A 26698-nucleotide genomic window follows, 5' to 3' on the forward strand; every position below is an offset into this window, starting at 1 on the left:
AGCAAAAAACTCTGCCACAGTTCTGTAGCTTTGTAAATCCACTTCCCTAGGAGATGGTGGCTTGAATGTTGGCTTAATATCTGGTTTCCATATTAATGATCCCTACTCCCTCAGGAGAAGATAAATGGGCCATGCAGCAAAGACTGTTGGAACATCTGAGGCAAATTCTGAAAAATGTTTCTCCATCCTGCATAGCTCTGCAGGGCTTTTGAGCTACAGACCATGGATCAATACCTAATTTGGCTTGTGCTTTGCCAAGAGCATCAGCGGAAAACTAGGAACAGTGCCCCATCCTTTTTAATAAACTATTTTACATGAGAGAAGCTTCATAATGAGAAAAAACATCTGCCAGAAGGCTTACAAAAATATCTCAGTATTGTTAAGAAACTCCAAAGAAATGTTCTTTTTCTTGCCTTCCTCCTCACCCCCAGCAATCACTTTGCTTCTTGTTTTTCCTTTTGGGTTTTTTTTTAATTCTGTCCATTGCACACCAGTGGTTACAAGTATGAGAGGAATTATTAGTCTAGAACTTGTGTTCAAGTTTTCTTACTTTTTATCTAAAAACATTAACAAAATGAGCAATTTCTACTTTTTTTAGCAAAGGTAAGACCTGTAAGATTGTATTAGCTATAGAAGGTAATTATAATGTCACCAGCATAAGCTCCTATTTTACTGTAGCAAGTTATATAAGGAATACAAGCAGAGAAATTTGTGGAGGTGAGAGTAAGGAAAGATTAAAAAATCACATAATGACCACATGATATGTTCCCTTCTTCAATCACAGTAGTGCTGTTGCAGAGATGTGAAAGTTAGAAAGCTATTGCAGTAAGGAAAATGTAACTAAGACATACATACAGGAGATGACTTTAGAAGAACTAGTACAGCTGCAGCAGCGTCGTGAAGAAAGTTGTTTATATTTTTCTGCAAAGGGCAAGAGTAAAAGAATGCCTAGAAATGTCAGGGAAGAAATTATTTAAAGTTAATGCCACTGTCATCCAAGTCGTGGGCTCCCTTGGACCAGTAATTGATTTGAATTATCTTATTAGGAGACACCTTTGGTAAAAAATGGCACCCAAACAGGAGCAGGTAGTACTGATACTTCTGCTGTTACTGAACATGCTTAACTTTGTCGTTTTGCATGCTTAACAAAATTTTGGGTGTGAATATCAGAAGTTTTCAGGAAGCTGCTAAACCTAGATTGAAGGCTGTGAGTTTGCAGATTTGGCTTAGTGCTACTGCCACAAGGGTCAGTAAGAGAGATGCCTGGTCAAGAAGAGACTTCCGTACAGGTCATGACTTAAGTTTTTCCCTGGATATTTTGAGGAGCAAGGGGTGTGAGGATCCACTCATAGAATATGGCAGTGTTGGTATTAGTAAGGGTTTGACCCTCACAATCTGGTACGAGCAGTTTTTAGCTAAAACAATATTATAAGAAGACTGTAAATGTTCTTTTACTCTGAAATAAGGCTAAACAATGGACACACGTATCAAGGGCAAGTATCTGAAAGCCAGAAAACTGCATAGAAAGGGTAATGAATAGTTATGCATAGTGATCCAAATTGAATCTTACTTAGGACCTCATGCCTTACATCTTTTTTTTTTTTTTTTTTTCCCCTCCCCCCCCCCCCCCCCTTTTTTTTGTGTGTGGTCACTTTCTTGATAGAAATACTTACAGGTGTGGGAACTGAAAATGTTAGCACAGATGTATCATTTTATCTATTTTAAAGATGACTGTTGCATTTAACTGTTTCATGATATTAGGATTTATGAACATGAGATCCTATGAAGGACTTACATGCCAAAAATTTCCAGATCCCTGAGCCATGTACATTTTTCTGCAGTGCATGAGACTGAAACCAATGTCTCCTTGTGTCAGTGAATATCTACCTCATGTAGTTCAGATGGGAGATGCTGAGGCTGTGTGTCTGTATTCATTTGAGCCTCGTGGTCCTTGAGCTCTTCTGAAAGTAGGTCTTTGCCCTTTAGAAGTGCTGTGTTTTAACCTTAGAAACGAGGCCCACAGAGAAGAAGTGTCTAGTGATCAGAGCGTATGTGGTTCAATTCCCTTTTCTCCTTCCAAGAGAGTGCTCGTTTCTCAGCTGTTGGCTATTGGTGTATGTGCACTACTTACCTTTCTGCTTGATGCTTTCACCTACAGACAATAGTCACAGTTACGCTGGGCTAAAGACACCAGAAGGAAAGTAGCACGAGTTTGTTGCTTAGTGGGTAGGGCAGTTGCCTGGAAATAGATTTAAATCGTCTCAGGCAGAGGAATCAATCAAAACTAGCGTGTCACTTAGTAGGCATTATTCACTTCTAAGTTTTGAAAGCAGCTGTATCTGCGTGTCATGAGGAATCTGATCCTGTGTGTGCCTATTATAACCAGCCTTGTGAGGGGGTTAGATTTCCAGCTCCTGTTGTCTGGAAACCAGTCAATCAATGTCTGAACTTGAGTTTTAGTTACATTAGATTGAAAACCAGAGCTGCTGAAATGTACAACTCTGGAATGCTGGTGCCTTGGGAACTTTAAAGCCGAGGTCACTGTTAACAAAATGTATTCCACATCAGGCAGCAGCAGCGTAACAGTTTCTGGGATATTTTTTTTTTTAGCTTTAGGTGGAATTCAGACACACAAGATTTCACTGGTCCAGGTCTTAATATCTGTTTCTGCACTCTGATGACATTGATGAAACTTCTTTTTACTTCTGACGTGCAAAATCAGATCCTTTAATCACTGCAATGTATTGGCCGTGATGATTGTCCATGGGGCACGGGAAGCATGAGGTTGGCCGACGCTGTTTCTGGAGAAGACTGGGGTGGTTCAGAACTGTATGGCTACATACAGCATTACTGATCGGTGACCGGAAAGCTCTTACTTTGTCAAATGCTTCAGCCCATTTCCTAATTCGTTTTGCAAAATAGGTTGGATAAGTGTGGATGATAGTCTTTTTATCCTTATATACAATTACAACTAGATAATAAATGAAATTGGGTTAACTTTAAAGGCCAAATCTTCTGCTGTTCACAAAGTGCGTGTGTATAGACCCTTTTCAATCTCCAGCCCAGTGGTTCACCGTACACATGCCCCTTTAAGCTTTAGTCATGCTTCTATGTTAATTCAGTGACAACAATTTTTGTATAAAGGGGTCCAAAGCTGACAAGGAAAACTCTAGGCTATTTCTTCTTTTCCCACTTCTTGCTTCTCATCATTTTCAGGGATTACAGAGGCTGCTGTTTCATCAACACTAGGATATTCATTTGTTGCATTGCTTGGTGGAACAGTGGTCATGGGAACATTTTCTTCATTAGGTACCTCAGTGTACTCTGCATTGGGTTGTTTCTGAGCCGTTTCACTGCAGGAAGACAGGATGAGGATTGTGATTTCACATGTTAAAAACCCATCTACACTAGAGCTTTTCAAAAGAATGAGTCTTTGTAGTTCTGTTGTCTAAGCAGTAACCCCCCGTATTATTAAGACTTTTCCAAGAGCACATGAAAAAGCTACGTCTCTGCGGCTCAGACAGAAAGAGTGACAGTGTAAGCTATTAAGACAGGTCTGCATCACTGGTTTAAGTGATCCCATTAGAATAAAATGGATTTTGCTGTGTTTAAATGCTACACCAGGAAAGCAGAATGGGAAACTGAGTGCTGGCAAACAGCGTCTGAGGAGGGGTAGCAGAACACGCTGCTTGGTGTGAGCTTTCTGGGAAATTCCATGCAGACCTGGTGTCCCATTCAAGTGCATCAAAAACAGAGTGCAGCCAGAAAAGAGCTATGAAAAGGCTGAAATCTAGAAAAATATTTTAAAATATATTTAGTATTTTAGAAAAGGCTGACATTCAGGAAAATATTTTTAGTAACAGGTATGAATTCCATTTATCTTATCAAAATAATAAACCAACTCCCAACATTTAAGTACTTTCACATGTGAAAAATATCAGACTCTGGTGAATTAATTCAATGTACTAAGATTTATTAGGATCTGAGCACAAATGTAGATGTTAATGCTACATGCATTGAAAGCAAAAGTCCAGTGCGTGAGTGACCAACCACTGGTCTGGATTAGTAGAATTCTTTATCAGGAAGTCTTAGACCTGTGCGATGGGAAGTATCCAGATGACATAATATTTTTTGTGGCCTCAGCTGCATGTATTCATTTAGCATTTAACATCATGGGGCTGAACACGGTCTGTATAGTTTATGAGGCTGTCCCTATTCTGAAGATTTGGCAATTTAAGGGAAAAATGAGCAACCAAAGCACAGAGGAAAAGACATTTCCAGAGCAGGATCAAAATGAACATTCTGGGCTCTGTTCTGTTGCCTGAACCTTGTGTCTCCTGTCAGTTGAGATGCCTTAAAGTATCCCAAGCATGTGTCCTGTAATTTCAAATAGCACTGAACCGAGCCCTCTGTTTAAATCCAGTAACATCCAATCCCAATAAATTTGCTGAGGCAACCCTTAGCTGCTATTCTTTTTCTTTTACTTCTTCCACCTGCCTTAAACAGTCACCATTAACTTTTAAATACTAAAACCTGTTTTTCCAACTTGCCACTTTTATTTTGTGTTGTTTAAAAAAACATTTACTCTACTATTTTGGGTACTGCCAAGTGGTAGCTACCTGTAAACAAAGGCAAGAGAGTAATGGCAAGTTCTGTTACAAGAACAGCAGCTTTAAAGTTGTACAAAAGCAAATATTGTCACTCTGGAAGTTTTCTCAAAACCTGTATTATTTACCCTAAAAAAATGTTTAGAGTAATTACATTTTACTTTAGTGCTGGATTATCAGCAGTGTTTCGCAGAAATAATCATCTTAAAATGAAGCAAACTCTTACCGCATCTCATTAGTTGACAACTTCTTAGTCTTTGCTTTCTTGGTTAAAATCCAGACGATAACACAAATGATAACAGCTGCCAGGATTGCTCCAATTAGTGCTCCAGCAACAATAGCACTGTCTGAATCTGGAAAGAAAAAGAGATTACTTGACTTTCTAAAAAGTATTATTACAGCAAAATCCCATGTAAATTTAGTGGAGGAGCCTTTAGCAGAAAGAAAGCATTGGGTTCAAAGAACTAAAAAAATGACTGACAGCTGTATTTCCAGGAGGGAGGCCAAAGATTCTGTAGGAACCAGAGGACTGTGCTTTATGACCTTTGCTGCCTCCCTTTTTGTTGGTTAGCTCCCGACCCCAACAAACCCTGTGTTTATGCCTGGCTAAGGGAAACATGAGGCTGTTAACACTGGCAGTAGTTGAAAGCCTTTGCTCTTCAGTCCTTGCAAACAAATGCTGAAGTTCAGGTTGCCTTTATCTCTGTCTTTCAGCTGAGATGTAAAATGTATGCTCTCATCGTTTGTGAGCCCCCAAAACCTTCCATTTCCACTGCATTGCAGCTTCTGGCTCTGACCTGCGCTTTTCATTTTCTAGACCGCTGAGTAGTTGAGTGACCATTGCAGGAACATCTGTGGTGGCTGGTTGTACAACACATGCTTGGTTCTTGTTAAATGGTACTGGTTAGCTGAAAAATCTGCATGCAGATGTGGTTGACCACTGCTTGAGAGCAGTCAGGGTAAGGTATTTTTCCATGATGACAGTATTTTTAGCTAGGGGTGACATCTACAATCCCCCAGTCCTTATACTACCACATTTCAGTGATGATTGTAAATTCTGGGGCGGGGGGACCTCAGTGAGACTGTGGGCTGAAAAAAATTGCTCTAAACTCCACATCTGTCAGTTCTCAGTAAAGACTCAGCACTCAGAGCCGGATTCAGCTCCAGATCCCAGCGGGAAATGAAGCTGGAGATGTTAAATCAGCTGTCTTGGTCAATGTAAATTCTGGGCATGCCTGGAGGAAAACTCTGGAGCTCTTCAAAGGCTGTTCCGTTCTTACTCAAAAAAATTCTATGCTTTAAAGTTGCTACAGCATTTTCCTGCAAACTGTGCATGTCATACATCAAGTACGTGATTACTTTCATGCATTAAACTTACAGTGTGTGGTTAGGTCAAGCTCACAGGTACTGTTGCCCAGGATGTTGCTGGCTACGCACCGGTAGTGCCCAGTTTCAAAGGTGGTGAGATTGCCGATGTAAAGAATGCCAGTGTTTGGATCTGTGACAAACAGAGAGCAGGTACAGGTTACTGTTCGTGTACTGTGAAGGCAAACGGTTTCCTTTAGTTGGTAATACTGAGAGCTATTAAGAGATTAGAAATGGGGTTCTCTTGATTATTCACTCATTTGGGTTTTTTTATATTCTTTAAATAAAAAACGTTTACCTTCCTAGGAAGTTACTACAATGGATCTGGCAGGAGTGTAGTAGAACATGAGAAGTAGGTGACTACTCTACAAATCAGCCTGCCTGTCTGATGTTTTACCCGCATTGATACCAGTGTTGTCAGTGTAACTTCAGAAATTAAAATATAACAGGTACTGAAGATTTTGGGGATGGAGGTCTTAGCATCTGAATGACAAATTGATTTAATTTATTCTAAGTTCACTCAAAATTCAGAGGGAAGGGAGATGCAAAGGCATAAATCTATCTCCCATTTTAACAACCTAAAGTAATGGCATAGACAAGACTTCAACATGCCACAGAATTTTTATTAAAACGAACAGAAAAAAAAGTCCTGTTTTGTGACAGCGATCAGTCAATTTGAATAAGTGAAAAATACGATTTTGTGACATTGACTGTCAGAAGAGGAGGATAAGTTTTAACTACCCTATGTGGTGATACACAGTGTGTGAAATGGCTGGTACTAAGGAACTGCGGATCTTGAACACAATATGGTGGTCTTGTAGTTACGTACTAAATTTTTCGGTCACAGGCGTGAGGGTATTCTCGTCTACTTTGTACCAGTGGTAGGTAGGGTGAGGCAATCCTTCTTCACATTTGCATGAGAGGTAGGTTAGGTGGCCTTTTTCAGGCGTCCCTTCTATTTTGCAGAAAGGCTTTGATGGTTTGACTGTAAAATAACAATGAGAACAGACATCGTGAGTACATAGCCAGGGCTGCAAGCATCCACCTCGAGTTCTGGTACTGTGCTGCTGTACGTAAAGAACTGACCCCCATCTACACATTTCCATCGGAGTGCAGAGTAATATTAAATATATGTACATGGCCTAGGATACATTTTTATTATCTTGCCTTCCATTTGCATACTAAATATTACTATGGAGGTGTTGAGATGAAGACTACCTACTACTTCAATTATAATGGGCCAGTCACTATTCCTCATACGCCATTCTGCCACCTAGCAGCATCGTTTTCTTTAGGGACGCAGCAGGAGCTTTTCCACATAAAGGGAGAGGGATTTTTTCAGTATATTGCAGTGGTGGAGGAAATAAATTAACTACAGTTCTGTTAAAAAATATATCCGTTTTGATAGCATTTCCTCACTTTGCACACAGGAGAAGGTTCTGTCTTCACTTACACCTATTATTTTTCATTTCCTACCTATGGATAGGTTGTGATTCTGTAGAGTACCGACTAGACCAGCAATGAACATAGCCCAGTTTTGTGTGCATAAATGAAAAAATGTTTCTTGGTCTTTGTGTGAAAAGTAAATTCTCTTACTCTAGTGCTCCAGCATTACTATTTTGGGGGGGAGTTTTAGATGAGTAATGACAGCAGTACTTTGATTTTTCAGGGACTGAGTTTACATAGGTCTTTCTCTTATCCCTGGGAGACAGGCAAATGATGTTGGTTATCATGTTCGCATGTGACTTTTGATTTGTCACTCTGAGGAGGTATGAACTCTCAGTATAAAAGCAATTAGATGGGTTAGCACAAGCTTTTGTCTTATTAGGAAGTAAACCATCTCATTCCACCACTTTTCATCCTTTCTGTCCTGCCTGTTCGTTGTTAAACGATGGCTTTCTTCTATCCAAAGTAAGGCTTTGTACCGCTTCCATTCAACACATGCTAAGGTTCTAGAGTTTCTGGGAACTGGAGTGAGCCAGACCCCTTGGGCTGTACTGCTGCCTGTCCCTAGATTCACACAGGTCACCTTGGCCAACATTAGGTAAAATTAGAAAAATGTTGGTCTTTGGGGCTGGATTTATTTTTAATCAAAGATGATACCGCTTGGTTTTCTAGCATGAAAAGTGTAATGAGGTTGGGTAATTGCAGCTGCTCGCTTACCTGCTAACGTGAGGTCGCTTTTTGAGAGCACAAAGTGACTCTAAAGGCCACTCATGGGTTTTACTGCAGGTGGGGCAGGGGCAGCTGTGGAGTGGCACCAGGTCTGCTTTGTGTGGAAGGCAGAGGGCACCCCGGCTCTGCCCGTGGAAAAATCCCGTGGGTCAGCACATCAGTGAGCCCTTTCTCTGCGTCATGGGCCTTGTTTATCACAGTCCTATTATACCCCCTGGTCCTACGTAGTTTGAGCTGTGAATTCAGTGTTTCATAATAAGAGGGGAAAACTACAATACGGCAATAGAGAGGAAAGGCGCTTACCCAGCACACTGACAATCACGGTTTTCTGACTCTGGCCGGTGTCACCCAGTGGGCTGAAAACTTCACAGGTGTAGGCACCAGTGTCAGAGGGCTGCATGTTGGAGATGGTGATCGATGCGTTCCCTGGACCTGTTGCGGCTGTTATCCTGTTCTTAAACTGTCCATAGGAGTAAGACTGGCCTTCTGAACAATAATAGATCTGTGATAAAGAATCGATTGTTAGTTTAATAACAAGAGATCTTCCTGTCGCTTTGTTTGGTACTCATATTTGGAATATAGTCAATTTCTGATTAAGCCAAGCAATGTCACCCCCTTTCTTGTCCCTTCCTCTGAGAAAGCATAGGTAAAAACATGGTACATTTGAATATATATTTCTAGTGGTTCTCAAAAGACAAGCTTTTCAGAAATGGGATTTTTCAATTGTATAAAGGGACAGTAGCTAGTTCTTTATGGACACTCCAGTCACAGACTGATGCATTTGCGAAAACAAAGGTGAAACCATAAACCATTATATGACAATTCTGTGAGAAAAAATGCCAAGTCATGCGCAGTGAATAGTGGTACTAATTGAAGCACTGATAATTTGTGATATTAATAAGCAGTTCAGTAGAAGAAGATTGTGACAAGAATGGACCTGTCATTGCAAAAGGTAGATGGCTGCAGAGCTTTCCAAATACAGAAGCTCGTGAACAGAGAACTGAAATGAATCCACAAGGCATAGGTCTAAGCAAACAAGGCACCTGATCTGTTGGCAGTAAATTTGGAAGCAATAAAAATGCAGTACAAGAACACCAGCAGAATCATCACACATGCAGTTAGAGCAACTGTGTTGTTCTCCTTGTTTGTGTAATCAGGGTCAGAGACAGTATCATGGACTTTGTTTTCATACCATAGGTGGAATCAAGAATATCTGTTGGCCTCGGTGCTTGGACGGGCACCTATTTGGGACCAAGAAGTTACCCTTTTACTAAACAGGGAAAAAAAGTTTTGCAGAATTATAGACCTACTAAGGATAAATGTCCCTAAGGAATGCAACATTTCCTCCCAGATAAAAATTTGCTGTTTAACATTGACCTATTTCACTGATTTCAGTAGCATTGATTGTACTTAACAGCACTGCAGGAGTAAATTTGACCTCATAAGCTTATAAGACCAAACCTGTTGTTTGTTGAGTGAAAGGAGAGCTACAATTGTGTTCATTGTGGAGCTTGCTTGGTAGTCTGGGGCTTGGACCTCGAATCTGTTTAGGAACTGCAGCGTCTCATCAGCTCTGGGGTAAATGTGATAGTTTTCAAGGAGTACAATGCACTGTCCAGTCTAGCTGTGCTGTGAAACCAAGATCTGAAAGAGCAAAGCTAATGTGGAAAACTGTGAAACATTAATTATTTTTCTCAGTTGTGTAAAAGTGATAGTAGTCGGGATAGGCAGTACATGCCCCAGTGTCTACATGCAAACTCCATTAATTAGGCAAAGTGAACAGTTCCAGCATACTCAGTCATTTTTTTAAACTGGTGAGAGGTAACCATATAGAATTACAGGTTGGGACCCAAATAGATCTAACATCGTTCCTACTGACAGTATTCCAGAATCAGCAGTGTAAATGTATTTATTGAAGTTGGACTAACAGCATGGTTTTTAATGGGAATAGCTGGAAAATGCTTGTAGAAGAAAGCTTCACAGACTCCTGTGAAATGCCATTCGCACTTGACTAGTATCAAAATTTCCTTTTGGTCAAAGTTCCCTGCCTTCAGGGACGCTGCAGGTCCCCAGGCAAGAAGTATAATTTGCTTTACTTTGCAGATCAACTGATTGCATTTTGAATTAAGAATATTTATTCTTAATTCCATTTATCCACCCTGGTACAGTGTTGACTGAAGTCTTTAAGCAATGTTATCTGAAAACCTGTGTTAGCTTAAGGCAAGCTACACCCCAAAACTGCCAGAGCGCAGCTGGTTTATGCAATGATAAGGCTTTGAAATGAAGGTCAGAACGCAGCCTGCACAGCACCAGCAGCTCTGGTACTGCAGCTTGGCCCCACCTCAGGTGCAATTCTGCCTACTTGCCAGCCAGACTATCTTTCCCTGCCCCAGGGTTGCAAACACCAGGTACAACTGATGCAGGGCTCTGAATACCAAACCTACACTACTGCATTGCCAGCGTGTGGAAAACTGGTGTTGCAGGGAGGAAGCATCAGAGGCTCAGTCGTTAGCACAGTGGTGGACTAGGTTAGACAGTCTGCTGAACAGCCGGACAGGCTCTCCAGTTTTCCAGTTTTCATTGTTGGCGTGCAATACTATCAGTTTTAAAACTGATTTTATGCTTTGCGGATGTCTAGGGATGGAGCTCTGTGGCGTAACTAGAGTCTGGGCGCGCACCCTTGTATTCCCCAAGGAAGGAGAGCGTCCACAATAGGGAGTTCGGTTTAAGCAACTCACTCGTCAAAAACCAGCTCTACCTGTCGTTACAAAAACATTGGTCACACTTGCCTCATTCTACATTTGTCTGGGTATGAGCAACAAGAGTGTTACACACTGGTCCTTGCAAGACTCCAAGGTTACAAGAACTGTGACTTGTGACTTCAGGCTCCTCGTTGAGCTATGTTCCTACATAGATCTTGGCAGTGTTGGGCTGGATTTGCATCTTCCGTCAATCAGTTGCAACTGTCCGAGTAGGGCAGGGAAAGAGCTTCCATCAGCTTTTCACACTAATGTGAAATTAAGCTGTACAATGACTTAAATGAAGTAATGCGTGACTTGCAGCAGCATGAGAGGAGAGGCGGGCCCATTATATCCTGCTAAAAGGCCTGGTTACGGAAAAAACGGGGCTAAATTCTACTCAGTCTCCCTCAGAGTGATCTGGGCTGGCACAAGCTGCCCGCTGAGTGCCAGCTTAGCTATAGCACGTGTTATGGGCAATAGGACTGGCACTACAAGCCTTAAATGCAGCCAGGGCATACCAGTAAACATTATAGAGGAGCGAGTGCCCCTCGGTGTATTTGATGTGAAGTTAGAGTGCATTACTTGTCTAAGCCCTCATACAATACACTGAAAAATTAATCCCCTGTGTTCTCTCTTCCTGTCTGAATGCATGCAGAGAAAATATTTTGTATACACTGTTAAATCTGAGACAGGTGTCAACTCAACAGGGAATATTTGTTCTTCTCACGGATTTAAACAGAAGCTTTCTGGGTTGTTTTTTTCAGCTATGAACATAAAGGTAGTGGAAGATCTTAAGGAAACGCATTCGGTTCCTCTGCAGGGTCCTGCCTGTCCTCTGTTCTTCTACTGCTGTATGATGCTTATCTCACTAGCTCTGGAGTCTGTTCCCTGAAGGAAGGTGGTAAACACCAAAAAGGCTGAGTAATGTTGTGAGTAATTACTGAGTGTGTATCTTGTCCCAGAGGTATGGGTGGATTGAAGGAAATTTCATTTAAGAGGAACATGTTTCAGTTAACTGGCTGTGAATTCGTAGCCCACTTTAAGCAATACACTCAAAATGGGTATTTTAAACCCTTGTTCAAAGTGGGTTTATGCTGTCCTTGAAAAGCTCACGTTTGTAGCTTTCAAAAAGCTGAAATGAAAATCTTTGCAAAAATCTTTTTTTCTGTTTCAAAAGTAAAACAACTTGTTTTCTGTTGAAGATACAGGAGTCTTTTTATTTTGGGGCAACTGACAGCTAATGTTCCCTCCTACAGACACACATCTCATTGACATTTCTTTCCATTTTACCTAAAATGTCCCTAAAATGTCTGTATGGGAAAAATGTAAATTTAGTCAATGGTAAACTTTTCCTGGAAGCCTTTTTAATTTGATGTGATAAATATATTTAAAGTGCAACGTCTTGAATGTAAAAAAATACGAAAGAAATCTGCTGTGCTTCTCATGAAAAAAAATAAGCTTTTTATATCCTCAGGCAAATCATGAGCAGCTCTGGTGAAGTCGATGATTTACCAGTGGAAAAACAATCCAGTAATGGCTGCTGCTTCTCCTTACCAGCTAGTTTGCTCACACAAGTTTTTATATAATGGTGCCTTTTCACATTTCATGGGAGCAGCTGCCTGCGATGACTAATCAAACAACTGACAGAAAAAAGAGCGGAGATTATCACTCCTGAAAATGTTGTCCCTAATAACTCCACAATCTGAAACACCAGTTTCTGCAAAACAGCTAAGCTGCCTAGAAGACGTCTCCCTGACCTTAGAAAGGATTGCAGCTTCGCTGGTTATTCAGCGCGTGGGCCAGGCAGTGCCTAAAGCCGCTCACGTCAGCAGCCATCCTTCCTGACTTTCTAAGGCAGTGGTATCGCTACTCTGCATTGCCAGGCACAGTTTCTGCTGCAACCAAGAAAAGGATTTGGGCTCACAGAGCTCCATGGCAGTTGAGTCAATAATTGGTGTTCTTCTCTGGGGGAGCTGGGTTACAAACAGAACAGAGAAACTGGGAATGATCGTACTCGTTTGGAAGAAAATCTCGTTAATCTCAAGACACTCGAGATGATGGAGACAAGATTATTTGTATCCCCAGTTCTGAAGGATCTGGTACATGAAATCACATGTCCTTTTCTTCTCCTTTAGCCTGACTTGTGGGAAGGCTGCTCCTCTTCTAGTGTGATCGTGAGGAAAGTATTTGCCTGCAGAGGAAGCAGTTGGCAAAGCTGATGCTGAGTTGAGGATTTTCAAAGGCTGCCAGATGTTTGGCAGAGAGTGAGGAACCCACCTACAGGTTTTCTTTATAGAACTTCTACAGAAAGATCTTCCTCCTTAGGGTGTGGCAGGGGTGCAGGAAAAAGCAGGCAGTAAATTAGAAGAAATATGCCTCCATCTGCTTCCTTTCTTCTTGGGGCAGGATAAATACATACTAGAACTTGCATAAGTGTGTCTTTCAAATGTCTTTGGATGGACTCATTCACAATTTCCAGGTCAATATTCCTCCCACCCCCCATCTCCTGGTGTCATTGCATCACATTGCTGTACATGTCTAGTACATCTGGATATCAAAATTGTTAAGATGAGATGTACTTGAAGATGTGTTACAAAATGTCCCACTTAATCTCCACAGAAGTCTTGATTTCCTGACTGGGGGCGGTTTCAGGGCATGGCTTCCTTCCCAGTACCTGTGTCTTCCCTCCACCAGCCCCTTCTCACTTTTCCCCCCCAGCAGAGGCAAAGCTCTAGCATCTTGTTCGATGACATTTCTCTAGGCTGATGTATTCAGCATCTGATTCACAGTCTTTGCCTGGAGAGCTGTAAAGCTCAGGCATTCAGAGGGCCCCATCATTGGCTTGTTTTATCATTTTCTGTTTGATATTTTCTCAAGCTACTAGAAAAAGAACTGTTAAAGCCTCTTTCTCACTGATAAATGCAAAGGAGGGTATTAACTTTACTGGTTTGAGATCATGATCTCTTTTTGAATTATGAGTACAGACAGAATTTATAAAATAACAACAAGGGGGAAAAATGTTCATCACTCCCTTAAGCATCTTACCATCTAATTCGGGAACAAATGTAGCACGCTCAAAAGTGTTAATTAAAGCCTGAGGCTCAGATTCTGAACTCGTCTAGATAAAAAAGCAAATGCTCAGCGTGTGCATTGGTTTCTTTGACATGTGTCACGTGACTGAGTCTGGCCCTAAATGCCTTTTTCAACCACAGCTTCATTTCACACATTTTTGTCAAAACCCTCATCTGCCAGTCTGTAGTAGGGATATCATGTCCTGCATTACTGGGATTTTTGCATGGGTAATTGAGGATGTTAATAATGACTAGAAGCATCTTGTCACAATTGTGCATTGGTAGAAGAAGAAAGGGATGAAGTCAAAAGCCTTTAGAGGATTAATCATTCAGCAGCTTTAACGGGTGCAAAACGCTTTTGAGGAGCAGCTCTTTCATGTTCTCACAGTATCATTCCTGTGGCTGAACCATTGGTGCATCAAGCAGAAACATGTTTTCATAGTGCATTTGGTGTAACTGCTCTTCAGCAGTTATTATTAGATCTCAATGTACGTTGGGTTGTACCCTGGACTTCAGGGTAAGGCAGGAAGCCCGCTGCAGTCAAGAAGAGTTTGGAGTGGATTATGGCTGGGACATTTTGCTGACAGCTGAGAGGGAGCCAGTTCAGCAGGCAGCTTAGTGTCCTTCTGTATCCACCACATCTCACAATGTTGTTATATTCTAGAAAGAAGACCCAGGATGACTATCTTATTTTTTCAATGTAAGCATGTAGCCCCAAATTTGGGCTATCCAGACTTGCTCACATGCAGCCCAGAGGCTTTTGGTATGTGGATTTGCCCTTCAGATACCCTTTGAGTAGAATATTCCTGAAGGTGTTAGTTCAGCCACCTAGAATAGCTGTGGGAAAAAACAACAGCTACATCCAAAGTAATTTTGATGGAGAAAAATGCAATAACAAATAAGGTTAGTTAAAAATTTGGAATGATGCATCTGATTCAGTTTATCTTAGTTGTGCTGGTTTTAAGATTTTAATCCAGAACATAATTACAGGTCTAGCAGTAGCATAAACATAGTAGAAGCTGTTTAGGTCTTTTTTGCTGTTAAGATTGGGGTGATTTTTTTCTTACCTTGTGTCTCCAGCTACATCTTCCCCGTGCATCTGTCACATACACCATCTTTTGACAATGACTGACTGACTTTTCATCCATACTCAGAATACCATGACACGGGGAATGCTGTATTTGAGTAAAAATGTGCTGATCTGAGAGTTAAATGAGACTTTAAATGTTCCCCCAAAATCAAAGAGCCTCTTCCCTGCACAGCACCCCATCAGTACCATCAGTGCTGCTCACAAGGGCAGGGTGCCTTGTGTTCAGCAGATTTTGCAGATTTCTCAAGCCTTGTCAGCAGTGAGGTGCAAGAGAATCTTATTTCTGAGTTTTACCTAAAATTAGGCACACTAAGTTTGAAGTCTAATCTTTGTTCCAAATGCACCAGTTGTAACCTGATCGTTATCTACTTATCTCCACTTTCCTTTGTGTTCTCACTGTTGTCTGCTTCAGTGTGTCAGTTTATTTCATCTCTCTGCAGACTGTTACCCTAGTGCCAGAGAGAACCACAGACAGACCACAGTATAATCCCACTGACATCCAGGGAGTCGCTCTGCAATGGCATGACAACAGCATCTCTGTGCCTTCGCATTGGAGGTGTTGCCTCTGCTTTCCATGAAGCTGTTCCTTTTAAACATCTACTCAGTCATCTAAGTGCTAGATAAAACTCTGGTTTAAAACACTCGCCTCTAAGTAAAAAAAATATGTTCGTGTGTAAGAGAGGCCCTTTCCAGGAAGCTTTCCTATACTGCTTCAGGAGGTGCTTGGCACCAGCTCATCTTTGTTCATGGGCTGGAACTGCTCTGCTGCCAGTCCAGTGGCCCTTGCAGCACTGACAGCCTCTGCAACACACGATCTCGGTTGCCTGTGGCTGAAAGCATGCGATGGGGTCTCAAGAACTACTCGTACTACATGGGGAGGAATTTGTTCTTTCAAAAGTTTTTATGGGAGCCCCACACTTAGAGGGGTGGCTGGCCCCTGGCTCTCACATGGCAGCCCAGTGCCTGTGCCTTGCTCTGCGCTGGGCAGCAGCACTGTCCCGGCATTGGAACTGCTGGTAATCTGCATTTGGGGTCTTGGGATGAAAGGAGCAGAGACAGCTGCGCTTGGATTGCTCTTCTTGCGTCTCTTTCCTGCCTTGGGCTCTGCCACCCTGTCCCCTGTTCCTGAACAACGTGACACAACCTGTGAAAGTTTTGCCGAGTGAATCACATAAGGACATGACTAGACTTCTCGTAGGGGCATGGTGCCATCTTCCTCTTCTCTGTGACTCGCAGTGAGACCCTCCTTGCCCCTATCCACTAGATAATACTTTCTTGGTAGTACAGGTACAAGAGAAATGCAGGTTCTGGGAGGGTGAAAGCCAATATATAAAATAAATGGAAGATATTCTTGCTGTTACAGGCCGCTAAAGCTCTTTCCCTCTCAAGTGCCCGTCAGTAGCTTTACCAAAGCAGCGTCTATGTCACCGTCTGCAAATATTTCAGGCTCACTTTTTCTGGGAGAAAAACATATTCATAAGAAGTCTATCAACAATTCAGTTTCTCTTACAATAGTCATGCATGACCTTTACTCATCTAGTGAATTCAAAATTTCAATGAAGAATTCTGCCCTGGGCATATCTTGGGTAAGCATGCAGCATCTCTGGTAATTTCACTTACTTTCGCTGCGGGTGGGCTGGGCCAGAGGCTCAAGGTGTGTCCCTGGTCAGGTTCAGGAGTTGTATTTAGCTTTGCAAGGCTGCAGCCTCGCCTGTGTGGAGTCACCAGCAGCCTTCAACCTTTCGAACATTTACTTGGGTGCTTTACACCGAGGCCAGCCGAGTGACTCAGAGCATGAAATGAAGCACAGATGCAGATCTGAGCAGGAGTCGAGACTTTACCTTATGACCCAGGCCAGGCTGTGATGTACTGTGTTAGCCTGGGTGAGCTGAAAAAGTAGTGGTTTTGCCTCAGTTTGTCTATACGTAAAATAGAGATAGTTCAGTATTGGAAAATTCTCAAGATCCTTGGCTGGGAGTTATTATTTAAAAATTAAGTTTATCATTAAAAAGACATGTTGCTAAGGGGTGAATGGCAAGAAGGAAAAGTTAAAAATACACATGGCATCCTGTTTTCCATGAACTGATATTTACATTATTTAGTTCAAATGAGGGGAATTATTTCCACTGGGGAAACTTCTCAGGAGAACAGCAGAGTTAGGCTCCAATTAAAAAGTTCTATATTCACACTCTATATATAGCCACACTGTCTCCAAAACAGCATTGCGCACACCTGCCGTTCCGCTGTTTGCTGCCCCCCTTTTCAGCACCATCATCTCTCTCTCTGAACAGCCTGTTTGTGGTTTGTCGTCCTCTGCGCTGTAACTGCCGTGACAACTGTCGAGCACCTGCGCCAGCAGTGTGGAAGGTGGGCAGCGTGGCACAGGGTATGAAAACACCCGAGCAAACAGCAAAAGGCACCAGCCAGCTTCACAAAGGCGGTGCTGGGGGGCGGATCGGCACCAGGTCTGCAAGTAATGAACCGCTCTGCCTCACCTTGAGGCAAGGTAAAATCTGTTGCTGAATGCTCTGGGGCATTACATGAACACTGGCACTAGTTCTGATGCTGATCTTACTGATTTTGCTCCAGACAGGACTGTACCCAAGGTTACGTATCTCAAAAAACTGCAAAATCTGTAACATAAATAGCAGTGTAAAATATTGACATTCTTATTAAACAGGGTACTGACGGCCTCTATGCTTATTATGTATTATGTCCTAAAATCTAGTCGTTTAAAGCTCACATTCATGCTTCAAGCCAATAGCATCTTAATGACATAAATTTGCCTTAATTAATTCTAACATTCCACAGTTTGTGCTATTATTTGCTGCCACTATAGACAGAAAGGGCCATATTCTCAAATATGTAAATAAACATTATTCATTAAAATCAATATCACACACACACCCCATTTGTTATGGAGAACATCCTATCTGCTTAATCTTACTGTTGTGATTATATGACCCATGTGAATAACATGGTCATCAAGACATCTAGCATTTAGTAAAATGTCAGAATTATTTAAAATTGTAGCAGGTGGGATAAGAAGATGTATTTTCTCTGGGTTTTTGGAGAAATTTTGAGTCTCCTGTCTTCGAAATATTTGGCAGAAGTTTTCAACTTTAAAAAATGGAATTTGAAAATGTTACCCATTTAGTTGCTGATAAAACAGCAAATTTTGACTGGTGCCAGAATTTTCCACAATCTTTTTCAGGGAAAATATATGCTAATTATAAGGAAGCATGTGTTTGCTTATTACTAACGTTTTAGAAGAATCTAAGTATCTCATAGAATTCAGTAATTATATCCCACTTAAAATGCAAGCCACTGTTCTGGTATTCAGTAAGGTATGGTGCCAGTTTCTTCAATTCAGTTGGTTTTGTCATCGTATCAGCATATTAAACACATTTTTGACTTGCATTTTAGTGTTCTTCAATCTAAACAATGAAATCCAAAGCTGGCAATCTCCCCCATTGCCATGCATATATTTCCTACTTGGAACAAAATGTGAAACTTAACATCAGCTACGTGCCAAGCAACAAGGGCAAAGCCAGGTTTGTCAAAAGAGATTATTTTTTGTTTAAACTTGTAGGAGAAAAACTTTCATGCTTTCAGGCACTCAGTCCTTCATGAAACTCAGAAAAGTCACCAGGAACGTCTTGCTGTGAGTTCAGAGAGAGGCTGAAAATCCAATTTCGTGTTCAGCTGTGCTGTGTAACTTCTTAAACCGTACTTTTCACCAGCAGGCACAGCCCTTTCTTCCTAGTGTTTGCATTAACGTGATTCATTTTATTGTGAGTAGGTTCAAAATGGTAAGGAATTGCCGTGTTGTGGTAAAAGGACACAGGGTCAAGGAATACAGGACTGAATGGGATGCTAAAAGCGTTTTAAGAAGAGTAGTGCCACGGTCCCCCGGCAGACTCGGAGGACGCAGGGTACCCTCCCAGCGTCGTGGGTGTGTGAGCCAAGGGTGACGGGCGCTGCCGCGAGAGGAAATCTTACCTCCGTGTTCGAGGGGAACGGGATTAGAGCTGCAAAGCCGGGAGGGAGTGCTGAAGGGATTGATCTAGAAGGTCCCCCTGACATTTGGTAGCCTCACATCGGTTAGTTCTTGTTGAGCATATTCTGAACCACTGACAGTATTTTAAGATTACAATCCTCAGAGGGTGTTTTCTCATCATTGGTCACAGTTTACAAATGGTTTTCCCCTCCTGGATCTCTTGAAACTGTCTGATTCTCCCTCTAAAATACTTGCAACTACAGTCTGCTTATTGCTTTTGGTTGTGAGCAGAAAATGCATTGCATTTATTGTCCTGCAATATGGAATATTTGACACAAGTAAAACAGAGAGACTCTAACCAAATCTGGAGAGGATGGGCTTGATCCTGGCTCAGTGCTGTACTTCCCACCTGAATGAGTGATTAAAATTTATGATGTAACATACTGGATCAAAACTATAGTATATTGTACTATAAACAGCTTACTTTGGAAGCCTGCAGCTACCACCCTTTCATGAATAATTCTTCATTTAATAGAATAGTTTCAACTTGAAAAAAAGCAAATAGTGAGTAACAATTATTCATACAATTAGTCAGGCAAGGTGTGTACACGTTGGTGTGGCGTTCAGCTAGAGCCGGGGTTTGGGATGGGCCCAGTGTTTGTACTTGGCACTGGCACAGTGGCAGTGATACACTGCAGGAGGGTGAGCGGTGGTGTCTTAACGTTAAATTGCTATTTCTTACCTACTGACTATTGCTGTTCGATGCCAGATGGCACATTCTGTACATTCTGCAAACTACAGACAGCCTAATGCTGCTCTCATCGATAAACCGAACAGAAGCTGTAACTCTGTCGGCAGGGGCAAACCTCCCAACGTAACGTTGTTAGGAAGCCGGCGAACATTACAAGAATATCATCCGGGTGGACCGTGACTCTTTTCAAAGTCAAATCTCTTTACTCCAACTCTCAGGTGTAACACCAGGCAGGAGGAATGAACTTTTCGAAAGAGAATGTTGGCAATGGGATAAAACCAGTGTGAAAGAAAAGGGACTGACTGCCTAACAGGCATAAGCCTGACACCGGGGCATGGAAAAAAAAATCACAGTCATCCTCAAGGATGCAGTAACACTTCTAATCAGCTTTTCATCTTCTAAAGGAAGGTGTTGCTGGTTGCTCAGCATCTGTCAGGACTGAGCTGGTGGCAACTCATACCCTGTGTGTTATGCTGGGGGTGAGGTTTATGGATTCATTTTCCCCCAAAAACAAGATTAATGGATAGCTCTTGAAGCCTGGGCAGTAGTGTGAGGACATACAGGGAGTTACACATCCCATCCCGACTCCTTCCAGGCAGGCCAGGCTGCTCTGCAAGGTCTTCACAGCCCCGTGAGAGCCTCGGGCAGTGCTTACAGCACGTAGCTGTTCAATACTTGGTGTCCTGCACAGTCCCAATGCTGTCCCTGTGCTGATGCTCCAGCCTACCCTGCGGTCCCATTATACCCCTGGGGAGAGATGCTGTTTGGCTCTGGTGCCTCTCAGGGTCTCAGGAAGGGCAAGGAGCATTTGCCTTTGATCTGTAATTGTTCTGCTAGCACAATGACACCCGTGGGATGCCACAAAATACCGATGCGAGTTTGCTGTGGCAGATTTCCTGCTGTGACAACTTTCTACGGAGTCCTGCCAAAATACTCGCAGCTCACTTTGCACTGACAGCTTATTGTTGAGCCGCCTTGTAGAAATGATAGCAGTTGAGACAAGGAGCATTCATTTGACCCTTAAGTGGGGGATACATTGTTGTAGGCAAGGGTGTCTCGCCAGGAAAGCTGCCTTCACAATGGCAGGAAATATCTGCCAGAGAAGAGAAAAGGGAGCTGGTCCAGGGGCTGGAGCGCTTGTGTGATTTTTGGACACCTGGTCCTTGCTTCACGCTTCCTGTGTGACTTAGAGCAAGTCCTTTGAGCATCTGAATCGCTTTTGTTCCTTCTCAGAAGTTTCTAAAGGAGTTCAGGCATGCCAGTAGGAACTAGGAGCCTAGATAACTTTGTGCATCTGGCCCTAAATTTCATTGCATCTCCATCTCATGTCTTCAGGGTGAGAACACCAACACCAACCTGCCTCCTTTGCCTGTACTGAGGATAACGTGATAACACTATCAAATGTAACGAGATTCTTTGAGGACTTAAGGATATCTTGAATATAACTTTATAGTAATAATAAATAAATAAATATCTTACGGTATGGAGTTGGCTCTCTTTGGCACTATAAAAGCTCCACTGAATAAAGAAATTTCCCAGCGGTCCAGAATCCTTGTAGGTACAGAGGAGGGTTACGTTTCCACCTGTAGTGACATTCACTGCCTTCTCAGGGACGGTCACCACAACGCCGCTGACGGGGCCTGCGGGCAGTAAGTGTGGGGAGGAGAGGTCAGACGGGGCCGGCCCCGGGAGCTGTGTGACGGTGCTTTGCTCCCAGCGGTATCGAAGAAACCCACAGGACGTGTCTAGTCGTTCTCCTTTTCAGTACAGTTTCCCTTGGACTTTGTGTGGAAAATTTTAGTGATAACAACCTGGGAGTGGGTAAAAGCTAACGAGTGAATTAAATCCCACAGAATACCTGTGACCTTACAACAAATAATACTCTGAGAAAGCAGGGTTTCTAAAAACATACTTGTTCTCACTTGCCGAGACTTGTCTTCTTGCAAAGAGCCTGTGGCCAAGCTGAGCCCTTCTGCCCTTGCAGCGCTCCCCTGCACCGCTGGGTCTAGCCCCCTTTTACACCCTTCTAGCCCTTTTTTTCCCCCAGTTTTTTGTTTAGATGTCTGCTCTCCTTTACCTTGGCTCACCATCTCCTGCACTGTCACCTCTCCTGACATTCTCATGTTCTGATTCGGACTTGGTGGCACTGCCAGGTTCCCCCAGGCTGGAGCCCAGCAGCCTTTCTCTGCTTTTGCTAATTACTTTGCTTTTGTTTAGGTTTCTTAGGGCTCACATGCAGAAGCTGTTCTTTCCCAGTGCTTTTATATTGGAAACATCAAACAAAGCTTTTTGGGACTGCTTTTATTATGTGGGTTGTGAGAAATCCTGTGATCAACCCTTTCTGTTCTCAAAGCTGAAAGGGAGCAAACATAACTTGTGAGCCCTTTCCCGTGATGTTCTGATCAGACTTGGCTACGCAGTCATATTAATGAAAGGCATCAAGCACCATCTTACAGTATTTATGATTCTGTCCTCCATATATAAGCTACTAGCAGTGGTGACATACAGCAACAAAGAAAGCTACAGCTGCCAGAAAAAAAAGGGGCTTTCCAGGGTTTTGCTAGATCACTGAGTCCAGTTTTAAAACTAAAGATTCTGAGGGAGAATATATTTCTTTTGAATGCGATGGAAAATGCAAGTCTTTCAGAGATTTCTATGCAAAACAAGCAAGGTGAGAACTTCATGTTATAATAATAGTAATTTTCATTTGGGCATATACGAATGATAGAAGCAAAACATAAAAAATATTCTTCTTAATGAAATATCATGCATCTTATGTTCAGGTGCTGCTTTTGAGAATTTAAGCAGAACCTCTAGTAATACCAAAGAGCATTTTACTCACATTATTAGCTCTATGAGAGAAAACATTGTTTAAAAAAGAAATTTAATTTATTTTGACATTTTTAACCATGTAAATATTGTAGATTTGTCAGTTGCCACAATATGCAAACCTATCTGAACCTAGAGTCTGAAGTCTTCGGGGTCTGTTTTCCTTGACTGATGGCTTCAATAGTAAAAGGTCACTGCGAGGAAGAAGGGAGTCATCTACTTTCTGTGTTGCTGGTGGCTAAGATGAGAACTAGCGGATTTAAACTACAGCAAATTTACATTACATGTGAAGACAGTCTCACAGGAATGGCTGGAGACTGACCTAAATATGTCAAACCTGCCTTGGGGCAAGAGGGGATCCCAGGTCCTGCTTGTCCCGTGAGTGCACAGTAGCTTAATCCTTACTGAGATCTAATATGAAAGTCATGTAATGTTATTTTAGATATCTCAGGTCACTGTTCTCAGCTGTAAGAGTTAGAGTTAACCAGAGGATGACAGTTTCTTGCCACAATAATTTTTCCAGGTTTACATGTATTTATTTTCTGCTCACAGAAGGGTTAAATCTACCATCTTTCAACACAATGTCATTCTACTGAAAACATCCATTTTCCAGTCATCTGCGCCACATACTTCCTTTATTATTCTCTGGTTTTGGAGTCAGGAGTGCCACAGATCCTGATTGTTATAAGGTTTTCCAGAATAAGTTAATTTTAGCAGAAATTACTCCACAAAGCATTCTAGTTTCCATCAAGCTGTATATTTTGAAGAAATACATTTAGTTTAAATAGGCTTCAGGCTAGTAAAAATATAAAGCCAAACCCTATCAAACTTCCATTGTCTAGCAAGGCTATTAAAAGCCATCACTAATTGCAAGATGGAGCTTTTGACTGAAAGTGAACTGGACTCACAGAGCCTGTTTCCTCATCACGGAAGTTCATGGAAGTTTTGCTTTGCATTTAGTTCACTGTTTACATTTCAAACTCATAATTCCATTTCATACATTGGCTTAAATGTAGCCTTTTGGTTTAAATTAAAAAAAAGCGTATGAGTACAGAGTATCTCATTGAAAAAAGCTAGTGTGAACAGGACCGTAACTTGTTTAAAATAGTTGATCCATGTCTTTTACTCATTGATATTGCATAAGACCATTGCCTCGCTGTAGAGAAAGTCATTGCAGTTAATTGGGACTCACCCACCTGCACTAAGTCCCATGCAGTTTGTAATGCTCACAAAGTAAATCCAAGTTTGCTGACCTTTTCCTAGCCACTACAGAAACCTGCAGTCCATGGCACCCATCAGTATGGACACACTGCTAGTCTTAAAGCCAGAACTTTAAAATTAGAGGACATTGTTTTGAAAAGTATTGGCACTAACTCTGAATTACTCTTCATTTCTAAGGCAAAAATCTGTGGGGTTTATGTGTGTGTGAGAGAGATAACATTGAAATGCCAGGAGCAACTATTTAAAATATTTCTCTGGCATCCAAATGAGATAATTCCATCTTGAAAAGCAAATGTGGAAACTAACTTCCACTTTCTTTAGTGGATACAGAGGCTGTTCATCAATGTGGAGCATTAGACTTAAAATGTCTGCTTCTGTATATATTAAAAATAAAGCTTAGCACAATGAAATGTCCTTGAAACATGAATAATACATAATCTTTAATATACCATATTAATACCATATAATTCCTAGATTCCACAAAGTATTACATCCTCACTTAACTTGAGGGGAAATCCAAAGGATTATTTGCATGCTTAAAGTTAAGCATCCCCAAAAATCTTTTGGCTGGGGTGGGATGGAGGCAGCATTTCCCAGAGCCATTATCAAGGGGAGACAAAAGCCAAACATGAGAAAACCCAACCCTGAAATGCTCGAAAGACTGTAACGCTCCATGCGAGAGCTCCTTGCCTCTTCCTGGCTTTAGAACAAAGCATTAATCTACCAAAGCTAAAATTCTGGCCTTGAGCAAAGAACTCTTACCAGTCAGCAGTCAGCTTGCCAATTCCACCAAATGACATAGCATTATAGCCACGATTTTCACTCCATCCTGAAATAAATCTTGAATATTCTCCTAGTTTGCCAGTCAGGTTCACCTGCTCTCTTATTTCAACAAGTTCCTTTATCCCAGTGCTATTTTGATCAGCTTTTTATTCTTACCTGTAAGGATGGCTAGAACTGGAAATAGCTTCAGCATCATTGCCAACATCTTCTTGACATTGGGAGAGAAAGGAAACCAGATGCTGCTCTTGACTTCGACTAATACTCAACTGTTGGTTTTTTTTTTTTTAAGTGGGTTTTTGTTTTCCTTATCAGCTGTGTGTCAGCACGTCAATAAGCTTTTTCATTCTCCTTCCTTATCACATGCGTGCCTTTCTCCAGCTAGTGGTGTGACTGTTCAGTTGAAACCATTTTGTGGGGTTTGAGCAACTGACGGTTTTGTCAATAATAAATCTTTGAATCAGAGAAGCCCAAATTCTCCCACTTTTGCCAGAGCCCAGCAGTATTTGCCTACGTAAATACTTCCTCTGAGTACGAGAAAAGTGTTTGTAGAGCTATTTCGCAGTCAATCCGATTACCCGTGTTGGAGTCAGGCCTAATATGAATAAGTAATAATCTTTATTTCCTGTTAATGATATAATTTCTTTTTCAAAATGGGCATGTAGAGATAGTGTGTTGTTAGTACGTTTTCATTTTAAAACCTATTTCTCATACAGTTTTATACAGAATGATTACATTGCACTCATGATTGCCTTGAAATTTCTGTATTGAACTCATCAATAAGGTAACACACTGAAATAAAGATAAAGGTTATCTTCTAAACTGATAATAAAATCTGTTTCATCTAGTTTTTGACCATGAAATTGGATGCTACTAATACAAAATGATGAGGTGAATATATTGATTTGTATTAAAATTTTAATACCTGATTTATATAGTGAAAAAGCAGTGGATGAAGGTTAGGACTTGAAGAACTAATTACAATAACTTACAGTAGATTTCTTTGTCCTTACTGGATGCAAAACACCTTCTCTAAGTCTCTGAAGCTCGTTAGGAACTAAAGGTGCTCAGCTTCTTGCAGGAGCCGGCTTTGCTTGCGTTGTTCTGTGTCATTTGACTGAGGCTAATCCAAAGCCCCGAGCTGCGATGGAGTAGCTGGACCTACGTCCCCAGCCATGCACGAGTGAGTAGCTGAAGACGTAACAGAGGGCAGCATTGCTTCTTAGACGTTGCCTGTACCTGGGACCAAGACAATCAAAATGGCCGATGACTTTTTTTTTTCCCCTGTTTGTGGAAAACATGGGTCTAGTTCATCCTGACGAACCCGTCTTTCTCGTGGCCGGCAAGGGTGGCCAGCCTTTCCATGGCAGGGGCTGTGCCGCCACTGGGGAAGCCCTTCTGGCAGGTGTGGCTCAGCATCTGGCAGTGTGTGGCTGGAGGGGAGAGTGTGTCCAGGCTTCCCTCTTCTCTGGTGTGATGTGGTGGTAGATTCTTGAGTGTAGAAGTGGTGAGTTACTGGTTGCGTCTGTTACTGTTGGGATCAGGTTTATGGACTTCAGTGGATTTTATTCTGCCAGATATGTCTGTGCATGGCAGATGCCTAAATAATCTCCGGGCAGATGTTGGGGTTTGATTATATTCTTATATAAGCCATCTTCAAAAGTTTTATAAAGGATGTCTTTTCCTTAGTTCTGACTTCAGTGCTTCCTACAGCATTCCCACAGGGTAGGCAATGCTTGTCTTTTAGTGATGGGGAGAACAAGGCTTTGAACTGTTAAATGGCTCATCCAAGGATGCATGGGTGGCCCAGAGTCCAAAAAGGAATATGTACATCGAAAGGCTGAAATTCAAATTCAGGTTTCTTCAAACATGCAAAAAGAATTTAGATTCAGCTTCACTAAAGAAGCATGGAGGGATCTCAGATGCACATGGGAAGTTCTCACTGTCCTTCCCCAGGTCAGCCTAAAATGGGAGCTGCTTCTGTTTTCCAGTCATTTAGCTGTGGATGAGCCCGTTCTGAACATGAGCAAATCTACAGACCTATTTCAGTGATCGCCTGTGGCAGCTC

At 41.9% G+C, this 26698-nt stretch overlaps 2 protein-coding genes across 2 annotated transcripts in view; one reads left to right on the top strand and one right to left on the bottom strand.

Moving 5' to 3' along the window:
• Nucleotides 1–26698, top strand: part of PSMD10 (proteasome 26S subunit, non-ATPase 10) — a 60227-nt gene that overhangs the window by 4553 nt on the left and 28976 nt on the right. The window lies entirely within an intron of this gene.
• VSIG1 (V-set and immunoglobulin domain containing 1) lies at nt 1623–25394 on the bottom strand. The gene is made up of 7 exons (XM_055727324.1): nt 24790–25394; nt 21280–21440; nt 8451–8649; nt 6802–6957; nt 5986–6105; nt 4834–4960; nt 1623–3353 (listed from the first exon to the last, which is right to left on the bottom strand). Exons 1-7 carry the CDS (start codon nt 24836–24838, stop codon nt 3170–3172), a joined length of 996 nt encoding a protein of 331 aa, XP_055583299.1. The 5' UTR covers nt 24839–25394; the 3' UTR covers nt 1623–3169.

This window comes from Falco cherrug, chromosome 15, assembly GCF_023634085.1.
Source record: "Falco cherrug isolate bFalChe1 chromosome 15, bFalChe1.pri, whole genome shotgun sequence".
NCBI lineage: Eukaryota > Metazoa > Chordata > Aves > Falconiformes > Falconidae > Falco > Falco cherrug.